The sequence below is a fragment of the Phoca vitulina genome, unplaced genomic scaffold (assembly GCF_004348235.1).
Source record: "Phoca vitulina isolate PV1807 unplaced genomic scaffold, GSC_HSeal_1.0 scaffold5, whole genome shotgun sequence".
NCBI classification, from domain to species: domain Eukaryota; kingdom Metazoa; phylum Chordata; class Mammalia; order Carnivora; family Phocidae; genus Phoca; species Phoca vitulina.
In genome coordinates, this window is record NW_022589708.1 from 13841382 (window position 1) to 13868309 (window position 26928).

General features: G+C 41.7%; 1 protein-coding gene across 4 annotated transcripts in view; it reads right to left on the bottom strand.

The window, feature by feature from the left end:
- Positions 1-230: 230 nt before the first annotated feature.
- HS6ST3 (heparan sulfate 6-O-sulfotransferase 3) overlaps positions 231-26928 on the bottom strand; it is a 647122-nt gene continuing 620424 nt past the window's right edge. The window contains exons 2-3 of one of the 4 annotated variants that reach the window (XR_004299205.1): positions 3547-7325; positions 231-1000 (exon numbers count right to left, since the gene is read on the bottom strand). Coding sequence is in view for 1 of the 4 variants with exons in the window: in XM_032402738.1 (XP_032258629.1) it covers positions 6617-7325 (709 nt within the window). In the remaining 3 variants the exon portion in view is untranslated. Of the gene's footprint in view, positions 7326-26928 lie in introns of all 4 variants that reach the window. The other 3 variants (XR_004299204.1, XR_004299203.1, XM_032402738.1) reach the window with 3 other exon arrangements.

The window sequence follows — 26928 nt, forward strand, 5'->3', positions numbered from 1 at the left end:
AAATCCTCCCTGGCCTCGGAGATTTTAAATTGTTTCAATCTATATTTTCTTTGTCTTTTATGTTTCTGAAGCTTCACATTCAATAGCCACATTTGTATCCAAAGCATGGATTTTTTTTTAGAGTTTGACAAAGCTGATCCCGTGGATTCAATTTCCATAAATCCCTTAAAGTGTTTGACCAACTTCTCTTGTTTTGCAAAAATGTCTAACAAAATCACAGGGGAAAACAATTGTTTTTGACATCACAACAGTTTAATATGTTAACTTATTCATTAAATTGTGCTTCACATCAATGGAGATCCTCAGTTCTACAAACTATCATTTTTTAAATAGCAATAAGGGTTGATAATGTCACAATACAATCTCCTAGTACCCGAGTTCATACATATTATTGCACAGAAACAAAAGGAAATATCCTGTAGGTGAAATAATTTACTATCTATTGAATAACTATCTTTACATCTAAAGTGGGGCACCAGATAAAAGTCTAGATTTTTCTTTCCAACATGTTTCATCTTTGATACATTAAATGAAAAATAATGCAAAAGAAGCCCAGAAAGTACTTCCAGGGGGACAAAAACACACGCAAAAAAACAGAAACAAACAAACAAACAAAAAAAACAAGGATTAAAACATAAGAAATTAGAAAAGTAAGAGGTTGGTGGAATGCAAATAATGGCGATAACTAAATCACACAAACTCTGCTTCCTTAGAACACGGTGTTCCCCGGCAAGAACTGAGGTTTTTCAGCACTGACATCTGGCCCTTTGATGAGTTCCCACAGAGCAGCAGAACGTGTAACGCGTCAAAGGATGACTGTTGCAGTCTTTTCCATAGACAACTTAGAACACAGGCTTAAGAAACATCTGCGCTTTGGCGTTCTCAGATGGGGAGTTCTGTTAGGTTACCTCGAGTCCTTGCTTGGAAGTCCCAGGGCTTTTGTCTTGCAGATGTTGCTGGTGTTCATGGCAAGGCGAGTCCTCTGGAAGTCTCAGCACTTCTGCAAGGAAGATTGGTTCTGTCAATGTGCAGTGCGATGGGTCCATGTCCATTCCATCCATGAGGCTACAAAACACACAGGTCTCAGAACCTGCCCACTTGCCCAGAAGGGCTCATTCAAAGTTTTAGGAAATTAGTTCGGATGTGTCCAGGTGAATATGGTGAGAGCATAGCAGGATAATGTCCCATAGAAAATGGAGGAGGGGACTAAGGGAGGTGACTTGGAGAAGGAAAGGCTGCATGCTCCCCAGAGGTGCCGTGGCTGGTGGGGGGGGGGGGAGTCCTCAGACTCAGCCAGCCCTGAGACCCAGCCGGGAGACATTCAGCTGGAGTTTTGATGACCGTGGAGGCACATTAATTACAAGAAAGGAAAGCCTTGGAGACACAGCTGTGATCAGACTGGGGTACCCTTTGCCTCAGTCCAGCTTTCCCTTGGATCCGACCCCACCAACTCATTCAGCCTTTACTTCAGTCCCTAAAATGCTGCCAACACTCTGGTCCTGTTTCCTGAGCCTCATGCCCTTGTCAGCTCCTTGAAATGGCCCAAAGAATTACAGTCCACATGTCTCCAGTCTGCCCTTGTTCTCGAGGACAGAAACCATATGTCATTTTTCTGTTTTTCAGGATTTCCTGGCACATATTTAATTCCTCATCTTTCCACCTTTGAAAGACCTGCTTCCCTTTTAGGAGCCCTACTTTCCTCTCTACTTACCCCTACTTTCCCTAACCCCCACCCTTGCATGATCCCATTATACAGGACTTTCTTCTCAGCTAGAGGTCATGGTGGGAGAGGAATCTGATAAACTCTGTGTGAAGATGTTAGCCTAAGACAGCAACTCCTGCATTTCCTCTCTCTGGCAAATGAGCAGGGTGCACAGGGACTCATTTAACACCAAATAAAACCTTTAAGAACCAAAGCAGTAAGTTGCTGATAAAATTCCAGAGACCTGGAGAAGTAGGGAGGAAGGGAGTTGTTTTTTTTTGAGCAGGGGTTCTATTGATCATCCCTTACATCTCACTATTCAGGCTGGTACTGATTCAAGATATTTCTGACACTGAGCTTCCCTAAGGAGTTGTGAGCACATTCCCTCAGCCTTCATCTTGAATCAGTTTCGGATTGGCTAGGGTGAACAGCCAGCGGGAGGTGTTGGAGCGTCTGTGCTTCGCAGTTCCCCTGAAACACTGCCCATCTCTTGGGACATTTCACTCCTAACAAGATGATTCCTCACTGGAGGCAGGGGTAGTGAGCCAACTCTACCAGTCTCCTTGGCCTCTTCTAAGTCACTGCAGTTCTACAAGAAGGTAAGGAAAGACATAAATCAATAAAGACTTCGATTTCCTATTCTTGCAATTCCCAATCCTGATACTGATGCTGAGCAGCATAAAGTCATGAGGAAGGCTCTGAGCAACTTTCTTGTTGATGAACTCGAATTGAGAAATCTTTTCACATCCCTGAAGCTCCACTGGAAACTACCAGGTGGCATAATGAATAGAGGTCCTATGTATCTAACATACGAGAAAGTAGTGAAGATCAAACGGGATCCTAAATGTACAAATGTTTTGAAAGCATTAAGTACTATACAAAGCTATGAATTTTAATCTTCTCCTTTGCAAAACGTATGATGAAATAGATAACTGTGAAAAGCACTTGAAATATTTTTCAATTCCCTTTTGTGTCAGAGACTGATAGTTTTATTAGTATTAATTTTTACATTGTTTCTTTAATAATAGAACCCTCCCCCCCGTTTATCAAGGCACATGGCAGCCAATAATGAAGACATTTCCTGGTCTCCTTTGCATTTACTTGTAGCTAATGACTAGGTTCTAGCCCATGAGATGTAAGTGGAAGTGATATCTGCAACTTCCTTCCACGTCCTCTCTGTTGTCTGAAATACAAATGAGATGGCAGGAGCCTCAGCAGTCACTTTGGACCACGGGTTGGAAGGCACGTGTTAGTATGAAAGAGCAACAGAAGGGGGCCTGGACTTCTTTAATGTCACTCCCCAGAGCTATCCAACAAGTTTGCCTTTTAAATGAGAGGACAACAGGTTTGATCTCATTTAAGTCACTATTATTTTGAGTTTTTCTCTTAAAGTAGCCAAATGGGAATCCTATCCTATGGATTTAATGTTTGTTTTTTAATGATCTATGCTCATCTCCTTGCCAGGTTTCCTTCTGGTAGACTTTCTTCCCCATATAAATACTATCTCTACTCAGACTTTTGAACAAGTCCTCATATTTTAAACCCTTGATTAAACTATGAAAAAGTTACCTCCTTGAGATGATAAGAAACCATAGCACACATGATATCCTTAGGGGTTGCCCAACACTGATTGCTAATGTTATTAGTTATTAGAAGGAGTATCCAAAGAATTCTCAGGTCAGGTTTTCTCTGGTTCCCAAGAGTAGGCTGCCAAAAAGTTATAAGGAGACAGAAGAGATAGTATGTCCATGATGATAATTTAAACACACATACAAACATGCACACAAGGTCACCCCATCCCAATCTGGGGCTGCCCTCGTCAAGAGAAGGGAAGGAACGTCTACCTGGGAGTTGTAGGAGTCAGTAGGATGTGGAAGTCCCTGGAGAAATTCTTCCCCCTCCTTTTGGGCTCTTAACACCAGTGTATCTGGAATTGATTGGGTTTTGGATCTTCAAGCTGCTGACTCCCCATGGATTCCAAGGCCCAGATGTCTTCTGTTGGCATCCCTCCTCTGAGCATCACTCAGCATGTAGGTGTGCAGTCAATTTTTGAAGAACAAACTGTGTCCCTACCTCTTCATTTCTATCAACATAGAACCCCCGGGATATGACAAGCATGCTGCTTTAGAATGAAATGATATGAGGGAGGAAGCCCGTGTCGGTCTTTTTAATTTGCTCAGCACTGGCCTCGGGCCAACACAAAGAGATGGTTTCTCCTGTGAACATTCTGATATCTGGTCTCAAGTGGAGCACCATACATCACGCCTTCAGTGACAGGCCGAGGAAAGCCTTTTGATATAAATCCCGAGATGCCTAAGGAGCAGCGTGAACTTAGCAGAGGCTGCCTCCAAGTCTCAGCTATGCATGAATTCCCTGCCAAAAAATTTAAAGTGAGTTTAAAAGAAACAACCCAAATGCTTTCATGCTTTCTAACTTGTTTTGATTTTCCACATGACAAAACACTGGATTGTTATTGTGTGTGCGTGTGTGCGTGTGCGCGTGTGTGCGTGCGTGCGCGTGTGTGCGTGTGCGTGTGTGTGTGTATCACAGCGGCAGGCTGAGGGATAATTTGCAGCTCTGCCAGTCTAGGCAGAACATTAGATCTTAACATCGAAATGCAAAGAGAGAGAGAGAGAGAGAGCCGCTCATTAATTGTAGCGGTATTCTCTTCCCTCTCAACCTCAGGAACAAATCAGCGATAAGGGAAACGCTAATATTTTGTGAGTCTAATTTCTACCCACTAACAAGCAATATTGATTTGGTCCCTTTAACATATAGGTCTCAAAAAGTACAAGTGTCTAAGAAATCATCAATCTCTCAGCTTGCTGGTGGGTCAGGGAGGTGGAGAGGGCTGGACTCACCCAAGGCAGCATGGCTCTGGGTCACGGCCGGCTCGGGGTCGTCAGAGTTGTGCCCCGCGCATGGGTCAGTGGCAAATCCTTCTGGGCTCTAATAGCTGACTTTTTGCATGACTGGCAGGAAGCTTTTGTCCCACATGGAAAACAGGATGGAGTCAAAAGAGCTTGCACTCTGCAGTCGGCCAGACCTAGCATACAATCCACAAGGAAGCTGCCTATTGTCTGTGGGTTTCAATTTTCTTATCTACGTAACTGGGCTTAATAATATCTACCTTGTTGTGAACAGATTTAAGGTATGAATAGGGCCTCCCACAGTAAGTGACACAAGGGAGATCCCCAATAATGCCTTCCCTCACGTGACAGATGAAGCCAAGGGTAATGAGAGAAGAATCGAAGCTGCTTCTCCAAATCTCTCTCTGATGGAGACCCTGGGCTCCCCTCTCTACAGGCATGCACTCCATGAATGCTTGTGGGTTGAGGGACTCTCAACTCCAGTGAGAGTATTCTGGAGGCTGCGATGTGGCTTATGTAAAGCTGGCTTAAACATCAAACATGCTAGATATCAATGAAATAGGCTTTTCAATCTGATTTAGGGGTTTCACTCATTTTGCCTTGAGCTCCTTGAAAGGATTGATCAGATCAATGTTGTGAAACTTTCTACCCACTCTGATCCGGCTCCTGAATGCCAGGCAAGGCTTTTTTATTCCCTTTTCCAAACTTCTCCCCTGATTATTCGACAGACTTTGTGTTCTCGTAGTTGTGACTGGGAAAAATTGAAAATAAGACGCAATTGGCAATGAGGCACCTTTTCCTGTCCTCCAGCCCAAGCTGCCAGTTACAGCCACGGCCGAACCACAGGCAAAGATCAAGTGGGGAGAAGAAAGTCACCAGGCTGGAGATATTCAAGGTGTTGGGAGGTAGAGTCTGTCTAAACTCCTGGGACAACCGGCCCCTTGAGTTCCGCGTCTCCTGGCCTAAAGCAGTTATTTATTTAGTGACCTTGAAGATCTTTTGCAGACGGGCCAGCTAAACTAATCTTTGGGCCAAATTCTTTTTAAACTTCTTTGTCTCTGTCATAACAGAATTTCAAACTTAGCAGTACCATATCAAAGAAGATGACTGCTCCAAAGAGGTAAAACAGAAATATCCCGGAAAAAAAGCTAAAAGTTCTGTAGCCCGTTTGGAAATGTGAGACATCATATAGTTATCCTCTTGCTTCCCCCCCAGCCCTTAATTTATTAGTCAATTCTTTTTGAATGAAAATGAAATCGGTAACGTGTGATCTCCTTAGACCTTAGTTAATAAGCACATTTTCTCCTAAATGCCCCTACCAATGTTCATTTCTCAGGTGCCAGGTACACGTGTCCCAATTCCACTAGCTGGTCCCTTAAAGATGGGGGAGGAAGCATGGCTCCCTGCTAAGATGCAGGGGCTTTGTGGGGTGTAAGTCTTGAGTGATGGTCAATAGTAGGGTAATCTTGTTTAAAAACAACTGCAACAACAAAACACTGTGCCTTATGATTTAAACCACATTCAAACAGGGTTCAAGATGAGAGCCAACATTCAAATGAGGGTTGGCAGAAAACCTCATCTAAGGGCTGAAAGGGACTTCTTTCTTTCTCTCTCTCTCTCTCTGGACAGACCAATATTTCCATTACAGAGACAGTGTGAAACAGACCAGTTTCAGCAGAATATCCAAGCCATAATTTGGCTTTTCATGTGTGCCTCTGTGGGTTCCCATGGTACTGCAAAGGATGTCTTCAAGAACAGTTTCCTTTCTGGTGCTTCCCTCCTTGACCTCCTAAGGACATCTCTGTTGGATGCATTCCTACCCTACTTAATATCACGGATGGAAAAATGTCAAGGAAAAAAAAAGAAGAAGACAGATCATCTCCAGCTGGATAGGATGAAGACAAAGAGGAAGCAGGTGTCCAAATCAAGCTACATACAGCCAGATGTCCTTAGAACAGCCCATCATCCTCGAAGGTAACCAATGCCACAGAAGGTCAGTGCACCTGCTCATCCTCCCCCTCCTGAGAAAGGAGAGGGCAGGGGGTCACCATCTCACCACCTGGCTATTGTAGTCCTCAGTGACTGCCCCCTCTGTATTCCCACCCTCTTTGGGCCACCGGTGGCCCCTATGCTCCCGCTGCAGCCTGCGCTCCTCCCGCCTCTTTTGCCGGTCCCTCTGGTGCTCTAGCTGCTTGGTGTGGTGGTAGCGCTGCTGGAAGAGGTCTTTCGCGTACTCGTAAAGCTGCATGTCCAGGAAGTTGAGCTCCTCGATGCGCTGGCGGGCGCCCTCGTTGATGTCCACGTTGGAAGCCCGCGTGATGTTGAACTGCGTGAAGGGGGAGATAAACTTGAGGTTGAATGTCCTCTCAAAGAGAAACTGTGTCTTCCTCTGGAATTCTGTGAGCCCAAAGAAGGCCATGTTCTTCAGGTTGTTCTTCGCGCTCTGCAGCAGGATGGTGTTTCTCTCGCTCTCATTCATGAAAGTCAAGTTGTAGCAGCCCACCAGGCTGAGGTCGGCCAGCATGCGCACCTGGCGGTTGTTGGCCAGGTTGTAGGTGCAGTCCATGAACTCCCGCAAGCTGACCCCAGACCAGTCGTCCCCGGGGTAGCAGGTGGGCAGCTCATCAGGGGTGGGGCTTCTCCCATCACACATGTGGAGGGAGGTTTTCCACGTGGCCCCTCTCTGGACGTGTTTCCACTCGCTCAGGTAGCGCGACACTGGGTCCCGTAACATGGTGATGTAATAGAAATTCCTGAAAGAAATGAGAAGGAAGAGCATCAGCCTTGACAATGACAGCACTGGGATTCTGAACCTCCATAGTGTTCGTAGCAGCACTGAGTCAACGGGTTCTTCTGCCAAATATTCGTTTGAGAGCGGTTGCCTGCATTTGCACCTATCAGGCAAAGGCTCCCATATGTGCGTGTTTTTATAAACATGCGTGGACTGGTTTTCAACACCATTTGTTGATTTTTCCTCCCTGCTCCAGTGTAGGGAGGGAGGCGGTGGGGGCAATGGGCAATTCATTCATTCAGCAGTTTATTCACTGATAAATTGCTACTGGAAATAATACCTTACAATAAGAAAACACACCAAGATTTTTGAAAGTTATTCCCCAGCCAATATTTTATTTGTAGCAGATGTGGGACTATGTGATAGGGAAACATGCAAGGAGGTGAAGTGATTTATCCAAGATTGTGGGACTAAAAAGGGCAAAGCTGGAAGCCAACGCTCCTTAGTCTTTTCTGTTTACACTGCTGTTCTGGATTACAAGGTAGGTGGGCTTGCAGGGAAGATGTGTTGTGTGTGGAGACCGATATTTATTGAGCACCTACTACGTACTGGGAACTGTGATAGGTGCTTTATGATACTAGCACCGATAATCCTCAGCACAGTTTTGTAAAATGGGCTTTATTATTACTTTTTTTTTTTAAGCTGAGAACATAGAGACTGAGAAAGGTGAAAATATAGCCCAAGATCCTAGGACAAATTAATATGTGAACTGCAATGGAGTCTAGGCCTATTGATTTTAATGCCTCTGTGCTTTCCTGTGCACCATATTGATATTTTTAAAACAAAAATATAATTAATATGTATTGAATGCCTATTGTCAGGTGCTGTGGTTATTATAATCACAGGTCTTATCTAATGGCAGCAAATGGAACTTTGAAAAGAAATATATATATATATATTTTTTTAAATGGTTAGCTTCAGGATGATCCAGTAAAGATCAGGGTGCTTCTGGCTTCAAGGGGCAAGAAAAGTGTAAAGAGGCAATAAGAGAGTTGGAAAAGTCGACAGGTAAAGACACAGCACAAAGCATTAGAGGAAAGTAACTGTTGATTTAAAACGAGGAAAATCCTTCTCATAATTTGAACAGCCTGCCTACGGAACAGGCTGCCCACCCACCGCTGTCACAGGAGGGACCCCTGAGCAGAGGGGGTCCCCTGAGCAGACACATGATCCTAAAGAGTTGTGAAAGGAACACCAGGCTTCCCTTCGCCAAGCTAAACTGACTTTTTAAAAAAATTAATACCCAGTAAAAGCAATGACAAACAGAAGGGCTTTAAGGGTGTAGTGCTTTTTTCTGCTGCTTTTAAAAAAAGGAATCAATGAACTATAATATTTAAAACTCTACATTTACTATATTTGGTTCTTTTGAATGCCTAGCCAGACCGTCTTGAAATGTGCTAAGGGAACTACAGTAGCTTAAGAAACGCTAGCTTCTCCTTAAATTAGAAAGAGGAACATGCTGAAACGGCCACAGACAGGCCAGCCTGATCACTTGCTTTTGCCAATCATCATTTTACATTACTCTGTTGTCTTTTGTAGTGACAGAATGACAATTTCATCAGTGGAAGGAAATTTCCTGAAAGGTCAGTAGGGAAGGCAGAAAAGGACTGACACAGCTTCTGGGCTCCACAAGGAAATGTCGACGGGAAAGTTTTATTTGGAGTGGCTGTTACTATGGTTGAATATTATATGACAGGGCATTATTAATCTTGCTTTCGTCCTATGCCAGGACTTGTCCATGTTTCAATTTTACAAGCAGAGACTGATTTTTATTTCACAAAGCAAGTGCATAATAAATATAGAAACACAAGAATGATGATAGTGATGTAACTCAGGTGTGTTAAGGCTGCCAAACACATCCAGACACAAGAATTTAAATCAGAGAGATCTTTACATGGAGTCACAAATGGGAAGTTTATAATCTTCCTATAATTGGGCAAAACAGATAACACAAAAAGAGGATTTAAGGAAAAAAGATGATGATGGTCAATGGATAAGTCTCAACCTCATTCATGTGTCTCAGATTTAGAAACGATCCTGATTTTTAAAATAATCATAAGAGCTGGAGGATTTTAGGGGCAAGAATTGCAATGGTTTATGACATAAAGGTTTATCTGGAACCTATTCATGGAATCTTAGTCGCTTTTGTCTCACTCGGGAAAAATTGGCCATAGACTTCCTGGGGCTTTCATTCCATTGGAAACTTACATTTGTCTCAAAGCTGACTGAAGCTGGCATGGCTTAAAATGGTATTGGTTTCAAATTTAACTTCATTCAATTTAATATTGCACTTAACAATGACTAGCCAAATCGTAGGGTGATGCTTACATGAGTAAAATAAGTCCCAAATGTCTGCAAGGTCTACCAGCCAATTGAATGATTGGAGATTGAATTGATAAGAGATCAATTTGTAAATAAAACTCTGACATCATGACACAAAAATGTACTGGTGGGACATTTATATTGATGAAGTATAAAGCTGTCCCATCTCGTGGTTCTGGAATGGAGTGGCTCATATAGCATTTGGATATTGCTTTAGTCAGACATATTCTCAGGTATGTTTTGTTTATCTGTTTAAATCCTGCCAAGGGGGCAAAATAGAAAGTTAGAAAAATAGGAAAAATAAGCCAACAGGGTTGAAGAGCACTCAACTATTGGAGAAAGCAAAAACACTTAAAATTGATCAATGGAATCACCTTTTCTCATTTCTATTTTTTTCTCTTTTTTCATTTGCTTCTCTACTTTCAGATAAAAAACTGCAGAGATCAGTATTGAAATGATGGCTACGTCATTGGTGGTTGTTGTATACAAGTTTTGTTCCAGTTTTTGAATCTCCAAAACAAGGCGAACTCATTTTCTTCTGCTCTCCAAACACCCAATTCAGTTTCTAGGGAGAAATCTTAGAGGGTTCTGTGCTACTTGAATTTGCAAGATTCCCTTTTTAGGCTTTACTTGCTCAACAGCACAATGGAAGATAAAACAAAGAACGGAGAAGGACAAGCAGCTCTCCAGCAAAGGAATCTGTTAATTCTGCAAAAGTTAAGCGAACCTCGTGTTTGCCAAGCACCCAGACGAGGCATCAGGGACTCAGAGATTACTAACACATTGCCCTCAAGGGGATCGCCAGCACCCAGGGATTTTGGTGCAGTGAAAGAAATGCTAACTACCATGTTAAGGGTATGTTCTACCAATCTCCTGGGACCAGAGCAATCTCCAAGACAGATAACTTTATTTGTCGGTGACAGCGTCCTATCAGCAGGTCAGCTGTTTGCCACTTCCTTCACTGAGAGTTTGGGTGAATTCATTTAAGGGCATCTGTAAAGCAATTGCAGCTCTTTAAAATTGTCATTCTTGGGGCGCCTGGGTGGCTCAGTTGGTTAAGCGACTGCCTTCGGCTCAGGTCATGATCCTGGAGTCCCTGGATCAAGTCCCACATTGGGCTCCCTGCTCGGCAGGGAGTCTGCTTCTCCCTCTGACCCTCCTCCCTCTCATGCTCTCTCTCTATCATTCTCTCTCTCTCTCAATAAATAAATAAAAATCTTTAAAAAAAAATAATAAAATAAAATTGTCATTCTTGGGGGGCGCCTGGGTGGCTCAGTTGGTTAAGTGACTGCCTTCGGCTCAGGTCATGATCCTGGAGTCCCAGGATCAAGTCCCGCATCGGGCTCCCTGCTCAGCGGGAAGTCTGCTTCTCCCTCTGACCCTCCCCCCTCTCATGTGCTCTTTCTCTCTCAAATACATAAATAAAATCTTTAAAAAAAAAAATTGTCATTCTTGGGGCCCTAAGGTAATGATGGCAAATACACGTGTACTCAGGAAGATTAGGGAACAGGGCACCTTGGTTAGTTCAACGATCGTTTTAACAGATAATGATCAGAGGGGCCATCGCGGCGTCCTCAAGTTCAGAGGCACAGAACACACACTTTTTCATGGCTGCTTCAGCGTCTTGTTCTGCTGTGAAGTAATCATATCGTGCAATTCTGAATGCAGCACAGAAGCATGACCGCCTTCCCTCTGTCTTTGCTTGTCCTTTGCTCATCTGCATTCTGCAAAAAACTTCCTGGACTTTTCCAGCCCAACTCAAGCCTCCTATCCATCTTGCCTGACTTTTCCAGTCTCGAGGGTTTTACTGCATCACTTGCTGCACTTTTAACTTCCATGTGAACGTCTTGGTCACCTCAACCCTTAAATCTCCTCTTTGATAACTGGACTCAGGCCTCACGTCCCAGAACACTTCACCCAAAGTCACACTCATGGCAGAGGGTCAACACCCAATGCTCCGAAAAAGAGATTATCATCATAGAAGATAAATGTATTTTAATGACTAAGGTTAATTTTGCCTTTTTTTTTTTAAGATTTTATTTATTTATTTGACAGAGAGAGACACAGCGAGAGAGGGAACACAGCAGGGGGAGTGGGAGAGGGAGAATCAGGCTTCCCGCTGAGCAAGGAGCCTGATGCAGGGCTCGATCCCAGGACCCTGGGATCATGACCTGAGCTGAAGGCAGACCCTTAATAACTAAGCCACCCAGGCGCCCCAAATTTTGCCTTTGATAAATACTTTCTGTCCTTTCCTAAAACTGATCTGATATTATTTTTGACTGTCTAAAATGTGTGAAAAGAGTAGAAAGAGACATAATCTACGAACGTATCCATCATTTGATTGTGATGGTCCACACGCAGAGAAGGAGACACTCAACACAGACTTTGGGTAAAAAGTAGAGTGTTTCAAACAACAGGTAATTAGGAGCGATGAGGTGGCTTTTTAAAAATGTTAAGCTTACTAGTTTTCTTCCCTACTGCTTCAAGAACCTGTATTTCACCAAGCAGTTTATTGTATAATTGCTCATTTCTTTAATTAGCAAGCCATTTAATTAACACATGCTTATCGAGGGTTTGTTATGTGTAAGGATCTGCTCTAGCAAATGTGGAGAACATAAAAAAAAAAAAAAAGAATAAAATGCCCTCACGTATTGTGGGTGTAAGGATGGTAGATTAGAAAAAGACACTGGGTAGCAAGCTACGGAGGTAAGGAGTGGACAAGCAACACTGAAGAGAAGAGTTAAGAACGTACAGAGAGCAGAGAGGTCTAATTAGACCAGGAAGTTCATGTTGTGCATTAAACAAAATGTTTGCTTAATAAATGAATGGATGGTAGGAGGGCATAAGCGAGAAGAGCATGCTGAACCCAAGGAGTCATGGGCTCTGAATACAACTGTCAATTGCTAAAATGGGAAAAGTGTTAATTTAAGAAGATTCATTAGGCAACAGGGTTCAGGATGGACAAAGTAGGCAGAGCCAGGACAGACATTTGGTAGCTATGGTGAAGGGCCAGTGGGGAAGAGCCCAGAACCGTTGGTATTGATAAGGAAGAAATCAGGGACAGATTCGTATCATGCACCCATGTGTCATTGTTCCCTCCCCACTTCCGCATTGCCAGCTTTCTCCAAACTACCTTTTCCTCCTCTGTATTTTCTTCTTTCCTTCTACCTAATCCTTCCCTCTCGATTCCTCAATGAAAGAAGGCAGAGCTAGTATGTTCATCAAAATGGTGGAATGAGGAGTATATGTCTCTGGAATCACCCTGCCTGTGGTGATTCAAAAAAGATTCACTTTTATGAGGTTATCACTTGCCTAGCCAATGAAAACACATCTGGAAGAGCCTACAAAATGCCACGTTCACAAGGGAGATTTAATAAATGTATTCCTTCCACCACTAGTCTAACCCTCGTTAAATCAAGCAACACAGTTAGTATCATCAAGGTCCACAGTTCTGTGCATTCAGAAAAACCGTCTCAAGTAGAAACTCCTCCAGCCAGCCTTCTGTGATGTCATCTGAGGAAGGGATTTCTATTCCCCTGAAACCCGTGCCACTCATGTTTTATGTCTATTGCAGTGACTGGTGACTGTCCTAGCCCTTGAACAGGCCTCATGCCGTAGTCATTATCCCCCAGAGCATATGATGCACGACCTTATACAACAGGGATGTTCTGTTGTTCAGTGTTTGTGGAATGAATAAATATTTTATCAGCTACTATTTTAGGGATTCTGATAGTCCTGTCCCCAGGAAACTGAACTTGCTGCCTTAACCAACAGAAGTTGCCCAGGCTAATGGTTTCTCTTAGCCTAGACCTTGTGAAATGTATGGGAAATAATCAATTTCTCTACCTTCCTCTTGCCCCGAAGACTTTTCACGGAGTTTTCCCTAGATAATCAAGTTTTGCCAAAGCTCCGTATCTCACAAAGAACACTGTGAGCAGTTGTAAGGTAGACTTAGGGGTCATCTGAAGGAGATCTTTGGCCCTCCCAGGGAGTAGTTCAGACATTTAACGGTATACATCTTAAACACAAGCTGATGTGTGCATTTTCAAATAGTGAAACTTAGCTCTCCCTATGCCCCGCTGTACTGTGTGCTGGAGCCATTTTCCAAAGGCTCAGAATGGGATTAATTTCTTGACTCTCTTTAGAGCCGCACACTCATTATGGGCTACCCATTCTTCATTATCTCCGTAGAGTATTATCGGCGCTATCCTGTATCTGATAGGGGGCATTGTGGCAGTGAGAGCTTGGCAATCAGGCTGCCCTTTGACATGGTGATGAAAAGGCCTTTTATTCAAGCCTTGAAAACAAATTAACGAATTTGAGAATGATGTTCTAAGCAAATGGGAAATTGGGAACTATGATTGTTAAGTATGGTAATAAAGAACTTTCGGCGTCTGATAATGGTGTGTGTCAGAGCTATTGCTTCTAAGGATGTCCAGTATTGTGATGAGAAAATGGAGACACGCACATGTGGGTGGTTATCTTACTTCAAACAGAAGCCACGCATCCCCCCCCCCCAACCCCCACGCGGCCGCCACTCCCCCCTCCCGGCCACTTACAAAGCAGCCAGACCCTTCTAGCTAAGGCATTTTTATTTTATGTACTACCCTGAGATCTTGACTCTTTTCAGTCGCTAAGATAGAGGGGGAAGGAATGCTCATAGCCCGAGGTGCTTCCCTCAGGAGGAGAGACGCTTCTCGTTCCTTTTTTGCCGGCATCCCTAGTAACTTTAGAGGGAGAATACTTTTAGATGTAGCTAGTCTGGCTTTTTTTTTCTTCTTCTTTTTTTTAATCTGTGATTTCCCCCTTCCCCCAGTTAGAAACACAATACATTGTCACTATGGAAAATATGAGCAATGCAGAACACCAAAAAAGAAAAAAAATATTAAAATTATCTATAATCACTCCACTCCGAGATAACCACAGTTAAATACCTATTTCTTCCTTTAGAGATTTGAGATCATAAAGGAACATTTTATTTTTAACCTGTATTTGTAAGTCAAAACTACAGAGTGAACACTTTTTCTATTTTATTTAATATTCTTCTCTAAGAGTATAATATTCCAATTATAGATGTACCATAATTTATGTGACTAATCTCCCAGTTTGGGACAATTAGGCTGATTCTGTTTGAAGGAGGATACTGTAAACAATAATCTGGTGACTATCCTAAACCATAAATATTTATGCAGGGAATAAATTGCTGGGAGTAGAATTTTGAGCCAAGAGAATTGCCCCCATTTCACAGTCATAATGCCAAAATATAGCTGACCATCGTTAGCATAGGAGAGGACAGGGCCGTTCGGTGGGGCCTGCCATCAGGAGGCTACCTGGACGCAAGGCAGGGCTATGCAGCAGGCTTCTGGCTCTGCTCCCTCCCGGCTGGACCGGGCAGGTGCCCTGCCAAGAACACCAATCTAAGATGGATGATCAAGGACCGCCGGGTGGGGGGGCTTGTGACACGGTGGTGTAGGAACATTCTTCCAAAAAGATTTGTTTATTTTGCACTTAATGAGAAGCTGGACTATCAAACGAGAGACAAGATATTTGTGGCCTCAAATCCCACTCATCCCTACTGCAGCTATATGAAAGCCAGCATCTGGATCAGAAAGATGGAGCTTCCTCACCGATTACATCGGGGCCAGGCCTCCAAGAAACAGCCCCCCGAGAGGCAGCATTTCTGCAATTTTTAGATGGCAACTAACTTTAATTATGGGAAGCCGCACAGCGTACCAAAACAACCAAACCAAATCGTGGAATAAGCGGCTTCTGGATCATACTGGTCATTTCGCAGTGACGATCAGCCCACCCTCCAACCTTCCTGGAGGAAGAGGTAGCATTTATCAATAAGATAAAATTTTAAATCCTGTCACGTTGCTGCTTTATACTGACACGAACCCTAGGAGCCCTGGACTCACTAAAATGCCACGATTTTCAGGTGGTTGTCATATTGGCTTTCACTTTCCCCCAAGTGGTTGTTGCAAGAATAAATTTCAGGGAGTGCATGTTCCAGGGGCTGGCTTTTGCTATCTTGCTGAGTACAGTTCCTTGCAGTACAGTTCCAAATGTGCCAGGGAGGGTCCTGCTCTCATGCATTATTCAGGGACTTCCGTGATTATTTGGTTCAGAGGCGCCCTGCTTTGAGCTGCCTTGCTGAGATTTCTGCGTGAGGACGGCTCAAGGCTCTCTGCTCTGCAGAGCTGTCGTTTATGCATGTGGGCATCTGCCTGAAGCCTGGAGCTGCCCCGGAGTGAGATAAGGCCCAATTGCATCCCACTTGCAGCTCTGATCCCAGCCGGGCAAAGCAGAACACCAGATAGAACACTCAGATTGTGTTATCAGGGCCACGCGTGTTCAGCTGGGCTCTCTTCTTCGCTAATTTCCCAGATGCTGCTTTTAACAAATGTGAGAATTACACAGGGTAGAAGCAACGAGGTGTTTCCATTGCAATTGTTTTGCTCTAGCCAATTTGGAAAGGGAAAGAAGTAAATCAGGACGTTTAAGAGCAAGGCACGTGCTTCAATATTTAGGTTTATATCTGACAGCTTTGATACAGATTTTCCTAAAATATCTCAGGAACTTAAAAAAAAAAAGTCATCTCTGTCCAGATTTTGCTGTGCTCTTCCATAAAAGATTCTTCTGAGTTAGGATTTTCCTAGATTCTGCTATCAGGACTTGGCAATCATTTTAGGATATTTCACGAAATACCCGAGAGATCCCTGCTTGATTCCATTCCATGCCAGTTCTCAAAGAAAGAGTGACTTGGAGCTCATCCCTCAAGCAATGAAGAAGGAGCAAGCTAACCTAAAACATGCAAAGTTCCAAGTGGAACAAAAATTGGTATTAATAGTACAATGGCTAACATTTATTGAGTGTCCTCTATGTCCCAATATAGTTATTAAGTGCTGTACTTGCATTAACCAATTTAGTCAACAAAATAACCCTTTGAGTTACACAGGCTTTTAGATGATGTCTGTAATTTCACAAAGATCTCACAAAGAGAGTTCTGATGGTCTTCTTGTAGGAGTCAGGCTGTCTTAGAGATGCAGTTTGTAACTTAATGCTGCAGTGGTTCCGGCTTTGTTGAATTCAAAGCTCTAGAAGCAAAATGAGCATCTCGGGGTGAGGGGTTTGTGGTTACCTGGGGGTGGGATGGGGTGGGCAGCAGGAAATGAGGGTGAGGCAGCACACTGTAGGGTCGGGGAGGGCAGAGGGCTTCTCTCAACCTTTGGAGTATATGGGTCCAGAGGGTCCTCTAGATAGTCACAGCTTAGCACTTCAGAAACAATTCTCCTGACCTCAGCACGCACACGAAACTGCCTAACAGATTTGCACTTGAGCTACAGAGACTAGTGGGGAAAGACTGCAGGGCAGCTGCATCCCTTTTTAACACTCCTGAGGAATCTAGAAGCCAAAAGCTGTAGTAAGCTCAGGACAATAATGGATGGTTGGAAATTGCGGCCCAAGAGAATTCAGATAAGCCAGAGCTCATGCAATGCCATAATTCTCTTTCTGGCTTTAAAATAAGTCCTTTTTTGAACGCAATCGGCTACAAAATCTCAGACATGTGTTCAAAGGAGGTTGCTGAATCCTGCAGTTGGCTTTTATTTCGGAAGAGCAGATTCGAGAAAATGCAAGTCAAGCTCTACTCATTTGGACATGGCAAGAGCACATACTTTCAAGCATGCTGGAAACTTCACTTAACGTGCAGTGGAAAGAGAATAGGTTTGAAGTCGGAAAGATCTGGATTTCAATTTCGGATCCACCTCACTCTTCATGTGACCTGGTTAGCTGACATGACCTCTGGGAGCCCTGGTTTCCTCATCGAAATAGCCAGGGTATAGATGCTTACTCCACAGAATTGCCAGAATAAAATAATGTAGCTGATGCATAGCAGCACGTCCACATGCATGCACATCCTCACCTTCAATAACTGTCCTTCCTCCGTGATTATCAGAGCCTCAGAAACAACCCCAAAACGGTGACGTTTTAAGTATTAAACAAGCTGTGTTAATAACAAAAAAAAAAAATGAGAATGCTTTCCTATTTGTGAACATGCTTACAGTTTTCAAAATACTTTCCTCATCCTTTATTTCATTTGATCATCAGGAAAAGACAATATCATAGCAGGATTTTACCGATGAGGAGACTGACACCCGGGGATACGAAAGGATGATCCCTCCGGAGGTAAAAGAACTCAGAGGCAGAGGCAGTGAGACTTCTCTTTCTTTTCCTCTCCAGCCACTCTATTCATTGATTTGTTGATATAAAAATAGTTTTTGATTATGTCTTTCATGCCAAACACTGTGCTAGGTTCTTGGGATGTAATGGGATGTAATTACATGTTGGGATGTAAAGGTCTTGCAGCCTGACCCCAAGGCATTGACTATGTAGCCTTCTTTGATGATCCCACACTGTTGTGTTTTGCTCCAACTTAGTCAAGTTGGAAAGAAACCATGGAATTTGCACATTATTCTATAGTTTGGAGTTTCCACTGATTTGTGTATTAGCTCATTTTCTCCTTGAAACGCACAGAAAAGGGGGACCCAGAAGAAACAGCCAGAAATGCCAGGATACGGATATACCTTCAGGTGATAGTTAAAGTTGTAGAAAAAAAAAAATCATTCTGAAATAATAGACTGGTATTTCTAAGTCAGCGGTGTTGTGGACCTCAATCTGGAGGCACATAATGCATGGTGGTCTCTCTTTCTGTGATGTCAGTAGATCATTAAGAGGTGATCATTAAAGGATTGCAAGATGGTGATATTCTAATTCCATCATTTCTGCTTCATTTGTTAGCTGCAATGCTTCTATAAGGAGAAACATCCCCCATCCACTATTTGATCCCCCAAGGTATAGTTGATATAGGTAGGAAAGGTAGATGAATGTTTGACTCATGTTATTTCCTGTTTTTCAAAATCATAGACGGCTTTCCTAGAATCCCCCAGAGGAGCTTTTTGTTGATGTCATTTGTTTGTTTTTATATCATTATTAGCTTGTGAATCTAAACATAGTGAGTTTCAAGACACTGCAGTCATTATACTTATTTGATGTTCAAATTCTCTACTTTTTGGCCAGCCAGAGCTTATTCAAGATGGAACCTGGGTCCCTTTATACAACCCTTGTAAGCCTTTTATGCATATTCTTAAAGGATCTCGAACACTGCCAAAGTTCCATATTGACAAAGACCAAGAAAGATGGAGTTAGAGCCGGAAATATGCCACCGCTCCTACAGAACAAAATGATTGCTGCTCAGCCTCCCCTCCTGGCCAGCGTTACCTCTCCTCCTGGCCAGTGTTACCTCTCTCAGTCCCGACCAGGCAATGTAACTGCCGCTTCTGCTAATTACACCTGAGCATTGAAAGGGAAACAGACCAGACACCATCTTTAACTCTCCCATGTCATATCTAGGTCCAAACATCAGGGGGTTCTGCTCTCATTTCTTCTTCTTTTTTCCTTCTTCAATGCACGTACATGACATTTTCCTCTGTGTTAGGAACAATAGGCAGGGCTAGTGATTCATTTCTGACTGGATGCCAATTTCACTTCACAAACTAATCTAGGAGAAACCAAATTATGCTGGAAGTAACACAGAGCCCTCATCAGGTTCTCTTCAAAATCCGCTTATTCACAATAACAGCCTGAGCTCCTTCCAGAAGCCCAGCTTATCACGTGGACACTCCATGGGATCTTCCAGCTGCAGTGGGCTCTAAAGCCCTGCTGTAATTCTGCCTAATTAATAAAGCAATGACAGAAATTGAGAAAAATATATGCATGATAATTTAGGTCTCCCAGGAAAAAAAATCAATTCGTTCTGTCTAAACTTTGCCTTGGGTGCTCCCTTCATCAATTCAAGTGTGGAGCACAGTGACCTTAAGTTGCAAATATATTTCTTCAGGCGTGATTGAAGCATCAGAGAGGTAATAGCTTTCAACGTGCATTTCTTAGAGATTTAAAAACACTCAAATGAGGACACTTATTTTCCCACTTTACTCTGCTATATGTAAATCAGAGAAAATAATCTTTAAGAGGTTCAAAATAAATGTAGCTTGGGGCTGCCAGAATTAGCGTTACCTTTGTGCAGTCAATACCTGGATTAAAAATAAGAGGACGCATCCCTTAAAATAAAAAAAAAAAAAAAAAAGAATAATGCACTGTAATGCCCTTGCTCTGTGAACTTCCCTCAACATACCCCCTCTGCATTTGTTATTTCTCTTGGTGGTAAGAATCTGAGTTTAATAATCAGGAAAAAAAAAGTAGTCTGTCTTTTAAAAATTGACACCGCTCCCATCCCTGAGTCTTCCATCGACATGATGTGAAATATGCTGATGTTAATCTCCAATGAAAAGCGATTCAAAGCCATAACGCAGGCAAACAAATGTAACCAAAAAGAGAGAAAGAAAAAAAAAAATCAGCACAAAACATCAACAAAACCCAGCTAAAAGCGTTTCATCAGCTTTCAGTTTCAGTTTCTTACGGCCACAAGAGGGCTCTCAAATCTTTCCAAACACTAGGGAAGGGCTGAAAACTGTTTTTCTAGTAATTAATTTCCACAAATCAATACTACCTATTAACGTCCATTACAGAGACAAGCTACAGACTTCTGACACTTTATGCTCAAGTTAAAGAGAGAATTTTCTATAAAAATTCTAGGGGCCTACAGTGATTATAAGTCAAAAAACAACAACAACAAAATGAGTTGCACCTGTGATTTCCTGTGTCTGCTCTAGCATAAAAAATCCCAACACTGCACATTTCATCAAAGGTTAAAACTGAATTTGAAGCACTGTGTATATAATGGAATACATTGACCTCCAGTGCATTTTAAAGGCTGTCTGCCTCCTTCCACCACATCATGCACCCCCAAAACAGCCAAGGAGGCTGATACACAAAAGTTAAAACGCAGTGACCCTTTCCTGGGGCCCGGGGAGAAGTTGCTAGAGCCATTAGTCCTGGAGGTTTTTGGCTCATGCTGAGAACTTTATGGTGTTGATGTTTGCAGCCTACACCACAAAAGACGCTTGCAATGAAGGAGGGTATTTTAATTCTCTGTTAAGGCAGAAGACAGGCGTAGGATCTACTGTGGTACATGGGCAGAAAAGGAGGTTTCAGCAAATAAGGACAGACTGGAAAGTCCGCTTTCTCCAAAGCTCTGGCAGAAGAGAATAGCATCTATCACCCATACCTTGGGCAAAATATGGGAAGAGAATAGAAGTGCTCCCAAAACATCCTGTCAGATTCATTAAAATATCAAAATCATCTTTGTACAAACTCAGGAAACCCCTCTGAGCTTTGATATGAAATGGCTTTTGATAATTGCCTTTTCTCTAATGGTGACATAGTCCCAGTGAAGGGTAAGGATTGGTAACAGCTTTACTGCCACAGGGCAGGAGTATTTCCATGGCATTTTGGGGATGTGGACCTTCTCCTCTAGAATTGGCAACACAAAGAGGGTTGAGGGAGGAGGGGGACACCAGCTAGGACAGCTCAATTGTCCCTCCTGATCAGAATTTCCACACATTCATTTATTTCTGAAATTAAGAATTGTCATAGAGGAAGTCCCTGGTTCAGGAAAGGCCAGTGTTGTGCCTTTGACTCAGGCACCCAAGGGATGTGCTATGGAAAAACAAATTCTCTCTCATGAAATCCTACACTGCTTGGCATACACCACAAATGCAAATTGAACTGAACCTTGTGTAAAGTGTGTACATTTTTAAATAACACTCTTTAGAGTTAGTGGTTCTCCAAGTTTTTTTAAATTGAAGTTTAACTGACATACAATACAGCTGACCCTTGAACAACGCAGGGGTTAGGGGCATCCACCCTTGGTACAGTCGAAAATCCATTTATAACTTTTGACTCCCCCAAAACTTGACTAATAGTTTTCTGTTGACCAGAAGCCCTAACGATACCATAAACAGGTGATGAACACATATTTTGCTTGTCATACGTATGATATACTGTATTTTTACCATAAAGTAAGCTGGAGAAAATAAAATGTTATTAAGAAAATCATAAGAAACAGAAAATTCATTTACAGTACTGTCCATCCATTTATTTTTTTAAAAAGCAGCTAGAAGTGAATTTGTTGTTCAAGGATGAATTGTATTATATTAGTTTCATGTGTATAACATAGTGATTCAACATTTATATACATTGTGAAATGCTCAGCATAAGTGGAGTTACTGTCTGCCACCACACAAAGTTACCACAATATTAATGACAATATTCCATATGCTTTTTCACCCCATGACTTATTTATTTTATAACTAGAAACTTGTACCTCTTAATCCCTCTCATCTATTTCATCCATCTCTACCAGTTTTTTCTTTGTATTTATGAGTCTGTTCCGGTTTTTGTTTATTAGTTTTTTTGTTCTTTTTTTTTTATATTTCACATATAAGTGAAATTATATGGTATTTGTCTTTCTATGACTTATTTCACTTAGCATTATACCCTCTAGGTTCATCCACATTGTCACAAATGGCAAGATCTCGTCCTTTTTTATGGCTAACATTTCATTATAAGATATATATGAATATATATCTCACAATCTCAATGATATACATATCTCACACATCTTCTTAGCCATTCATCTAACAATGGACACTTGGGCTGCTTCAGTATCTTGGCTACCGTAAATAATGCTGCAGTAAACATAGGGGTGCCTATGTCTTTCTGAATTAGTGTTTTCATTTTCTTTGGGTAAATATCCAGTAGTGGAATTGCTGGATAGTAGAGTAGTTCCATTTTTAATTTTTTGAGGAAACTCCATCCTGTTTTCCACAGTGGCTGTACCAATTTATATTCCCACCAACAGTGTGTGAGGGTTCCTTTTTCTCCACAACCTCACCAACACTTATTATTTCTTGTCTTTTTGATTCTAGCCATTCTGACAGGTGTAAGATGATATCTCATCATGGTTTTGATTTGCATTTCAGTGGTTCCCCAAATTGAATTTCCAGTTTAGGTAGCAGTAGTCCCTCTTAATTTGCCTAAATCTTTTTTTTTTTTTTTTAATTTCAAAAGGTACCTCCTGAGAGATCATGTTTTTTTCAGTTCTAATCCAGAATTCCATTCAAATCCTTTCTCTTCATCACTTTGCATGTTACTTTTGTGCTGTCTCACAACTATCCCAGAATACTTTCATTCACACAACCTCAGAAAGTTGACCTTCTCATGGGACATCGCTTGTTAAAACATTCTGGTCATGACCTGGGATTGAAGTTTAATCTAGGACTTAGGTAGGTGTATACATGAGGGCCCTCAGCTTGGTTTTGACTCAGAGCCCTCCCCTTCCAGAAGGCAACTAGGACTGAGGCAGACCTTGTGAAGGAGGAGGTCAAGCAGTAAGGAGGTAGAAACATACCCTTAACTGATCCCAGGGCATTTTGTTTTTGGACAAAGCACATCTAGTCAAGATTAAGTATATATTTTAAAATATATTTTGATCTATATACTTAAAATCACTCAAGGTTCTAAAGAGATGGAATTTCCCACCTCTCAGCAGAAGGCAAATGTTATAGATTGTGTTTGCGGCCACCACCCCCCCAAATTCACATGTTGAAACTGTAACCCCCAATGAGATGGTATTAGAAGGCAGGGCTTTTGGGAGGTGACTAGGTTTAGATGAGATCAGGAGAGTGGAGCCCCCATGATGGGATTAGTGCTCTCATAAGAAGAAAATGAGACCAGAGCTTGCCCTCTTTACCATAAGAGGATACAACAAGAAGACATCTCTCTGCAAATCAGGAAGAAGGTCTTACCAGACACCAAATGTGCACCCTGGTCTTGAACTTTCCAGCCTCCAGAACTGTGAGAAATAAATTCCTGTTGTTTAAGCCACCTAGTCTATGGTATCTTATTATAATAGCCCAAATTGATCAAGATAGCAAAGGTTGGTGTTTTTGAGAAAATAAGGGAACACTCTGTCCACCATCCTTCCCCTCTCATAGAATATCCATTGCAACATATCTGACCATGCTAAAACCTGCTTTCTAAAGAAATTAAATGACTAAATGATCTGCCATGATGGGCTGGGGTTGGGGCTGAGGTTTAGCAGGACAAACCTTTCTCAAGTTAGAATTCACGAGCCCAACTGCTTGTCTTCACTAATCAACTCAAAACCCATCACTGATCTCCCATTGAGAAGTGTTATGATTTAATTATGTTGCCCCAAAAGATGTTGAAATCCTAACCCCCAGTACTTGTGAATGTGACCTTATTTGGAAATCAGGTCTTTGTAAAGAATCAAGTTAAGATGAGGTCATCAGTGTCTTCAGTATGGCTAATCCAGTATGGCTGGTGTCCTTGTAAAGAGGAGATTTGAATACAGAGACAATGTGAAAAGGGAAGACAATGTGAAGACACAAGGAGAAGATGACCATCTATAAGCCAAGGAATGTCTGAACATACCAGAAGCTAGGAGAAAGGCATGGAACAGATTCTCTCTCACACAACTAGAAGGAATCAACCTTGCCAACATCTTGTTTTAGGCTTCTGGGCTCCAGAACTGTGAAACGATACATTTCTGTTGTTTTAGCCAAATAGTTTTTGGTACTTTAGCTACAGCAGCCCTGGAAAACTAATGGAGGGGAGATATTTATTACAGAAATAGAAGAACACAATGGCAGAGGAAACCCACACTAGCTACCCACATTAATAAGCCTAGTTTTTCTCTATAAATATGGATGGACAATTAAGGTTTACTAAACATTGGAGGGAAAAAATGAATAAACAGAATAACTGCCTGGGAGAAATAGGCAATTTAATAAACAAAATGTATTATTCTGACTATCCTGAAAAGTTATTGCATCCATTAAATAAGAATGGGATAGTAGGAAAAAGAACATGAAAGAGTTCTTAGAAATTAATTTATATTTATATATGTGTTTGACCTGAAAAAAATCGTTAGATGGAATAAGTGATAGGATCCAGGAAACCTGGCAGATGGGGAAGGAGCAGATGTGGAAAATATGAGGAATTAAGAGACAAGGAAATTGATACTATAGTTCTAATACCTGTCTAGAAAAAATTGCCTAGAGAGTAAAGAAAAAAACAAGAAACTACAGGAAGAAATAATGAAAGTAAAAGTAGAGTATTTCCTAAGCCTAAAAAACCATGAATTTTCAAATTGAAAAGTCCTGTGAAATTCAAGGAATGTAAATGAAATCTTAGAGCCCCAAAGATAAAGAGAAGTGACCAAAAGCTTCCAGAGAGGAGGGATCTAAAAAGAGATGGGATAAAATAAAAATTAAATTGCTAACAATTTTCTTATCAGAATTCTGAATGCTAGAAATATTGGATCAGTGACTTCAAAATTCTGAGGGAAAATGACATTTAAAAGTGGAATTTTCTACCTAGTCAAGCTATCAATTAAGTGTAGAATAAAATCAGGAAATCTACCTCTTCTATACTCTCTGGAAAGAAAATTCTATATTCTAGAAAACATCCCAACATAAGTAAAAAGAAATCCATGAAAAAGAGGTGGGATCTAAGACAGTGAATTAACAGTCTACAAGGGAAAGATTTACTAAGATGACAACTCAGATATCTCCAAGAAGAGGAGGAAAGTGAGAGATGAAGTGAGAGAAAAGTGGTTTCCTTTCAACAAATACCAGTATCCATGGATTGTATATTTTAGACAATAATGATGAAGAGGCATAGAATTCTTCTCTCCATAAGATAAAAGAAAGACAATTGACAATTCCAGGAAAAACAAAAAGCTGAAAGAGAAAGTCACAAGGTGTGAAGCAAACTAAAACATGGTAATATTTTAAGGACTAAATAGAATGCATGAAAGGAGAATCCATTTGACTTGGTGTGATTTGGAGGAACCCGTGTACATTTCTTTTTTTGTGAGTTCAATCACACTATTTGAGAATATTTACATGGTCACATCAGGCATGTTGTTTACTGTAAGTTTTTTAATTTTTCATTTTTAGAATCATCTTACAGAACAAGTTCCAAAGCCTATGTTTCATTGAAGGCCAGAATGAAAATATTCATAAAAGCCTTACAAAATGAAGGTAAGGCCAACAGATGTTGAGGGTGGTGTGACTTGAGGGGGAACAAAGGGAACTAAATGTGCCTTAATGTCCCCATTTTCCATGATGGAGAGTCAACACAACTCTTGGAGAGAGAGAAAGAAATAAACTTTTATTCATTGAGTAACAAATACTTGCTGAGCCCCTACATAGCAGGGGCAGGAGTAGAAGTGGCACACCAGGAAAGAGGCTGTGGTCCAGGGTCTTATTCCCTATTGCACAGTGACACCATCAGTGATAGAGTGCATAATGGAGTATACCCTTCTCAAGAAGGAGAGATGCACATTGATGCCTTTTCCCACCCTTGCATTCAGTTGAAATGACATGAGAGAGGTTCTCCTAAAGTCAGATGTAGAGTCCACCCCATACCTTTTTCTGTGTTTTTTACATTTTCTTTCCTATTTTTGCTTTTCTTTCTTCTTGTCACATCCTGGGATAGTGTGAAATACACATATGCTACTATTTTTCTGCAAGTAAATTGCAAATTTATCTTGATGGCCAACTAACTTCAGAACCAAGGGCTTTATATATAGTTCCTGTGCAATGCCAGATATCTGATTAGAGAACAGGCAAGCCTGATCTCAGGTACTATGATCAGAGAAGACCAGAAGGAAGCAGGCCCTGAGTCCTAAGAAACTCTAAAGATAAGAAGCTGATAACCCTGTACCATATTCCTTCAGGTTCAAATCTGCAGGAGTCAACTGAAAACATGAAACCTTCCAGCAAATCCTAAGTCAGGGTATCAAAAATATATCCAATATCAATGCTTAAGAGGGGTTTGTGTTCATTTTTAAACACAAAGATAATTCCTCATATTCAGAAGGAAAAAAGACACCATGTGTGATATTGTGATTTATAATAAGAAATACGTATTTGGTGTTCATCTAGTTCCTGGAACAGGGCTCCTAAACCCTTGGAATTTCCTGAAGTGCTGAGCCCATAAAGGTGTCTTTTGTTATGTTAATTAGGCGACTGCTGGAAAGCCCCTAGGTAACCTAAGGATGGGAGATGGTTGCCAGGGTTGAACCAACCATGTGAGTAGTTCCATCTGGACCTTCAGTATCAGACCTGACCCCTCCGGAGGGAAGAGTTTGATCGCCAATGGACAAGGATTTAATCAATCAAAAGCCTGTGTAATGAAACCACCATTAAGAAAAAAAAAAAAAAAAAAAAAAAAGGACCAGTTTCTGAGAGATT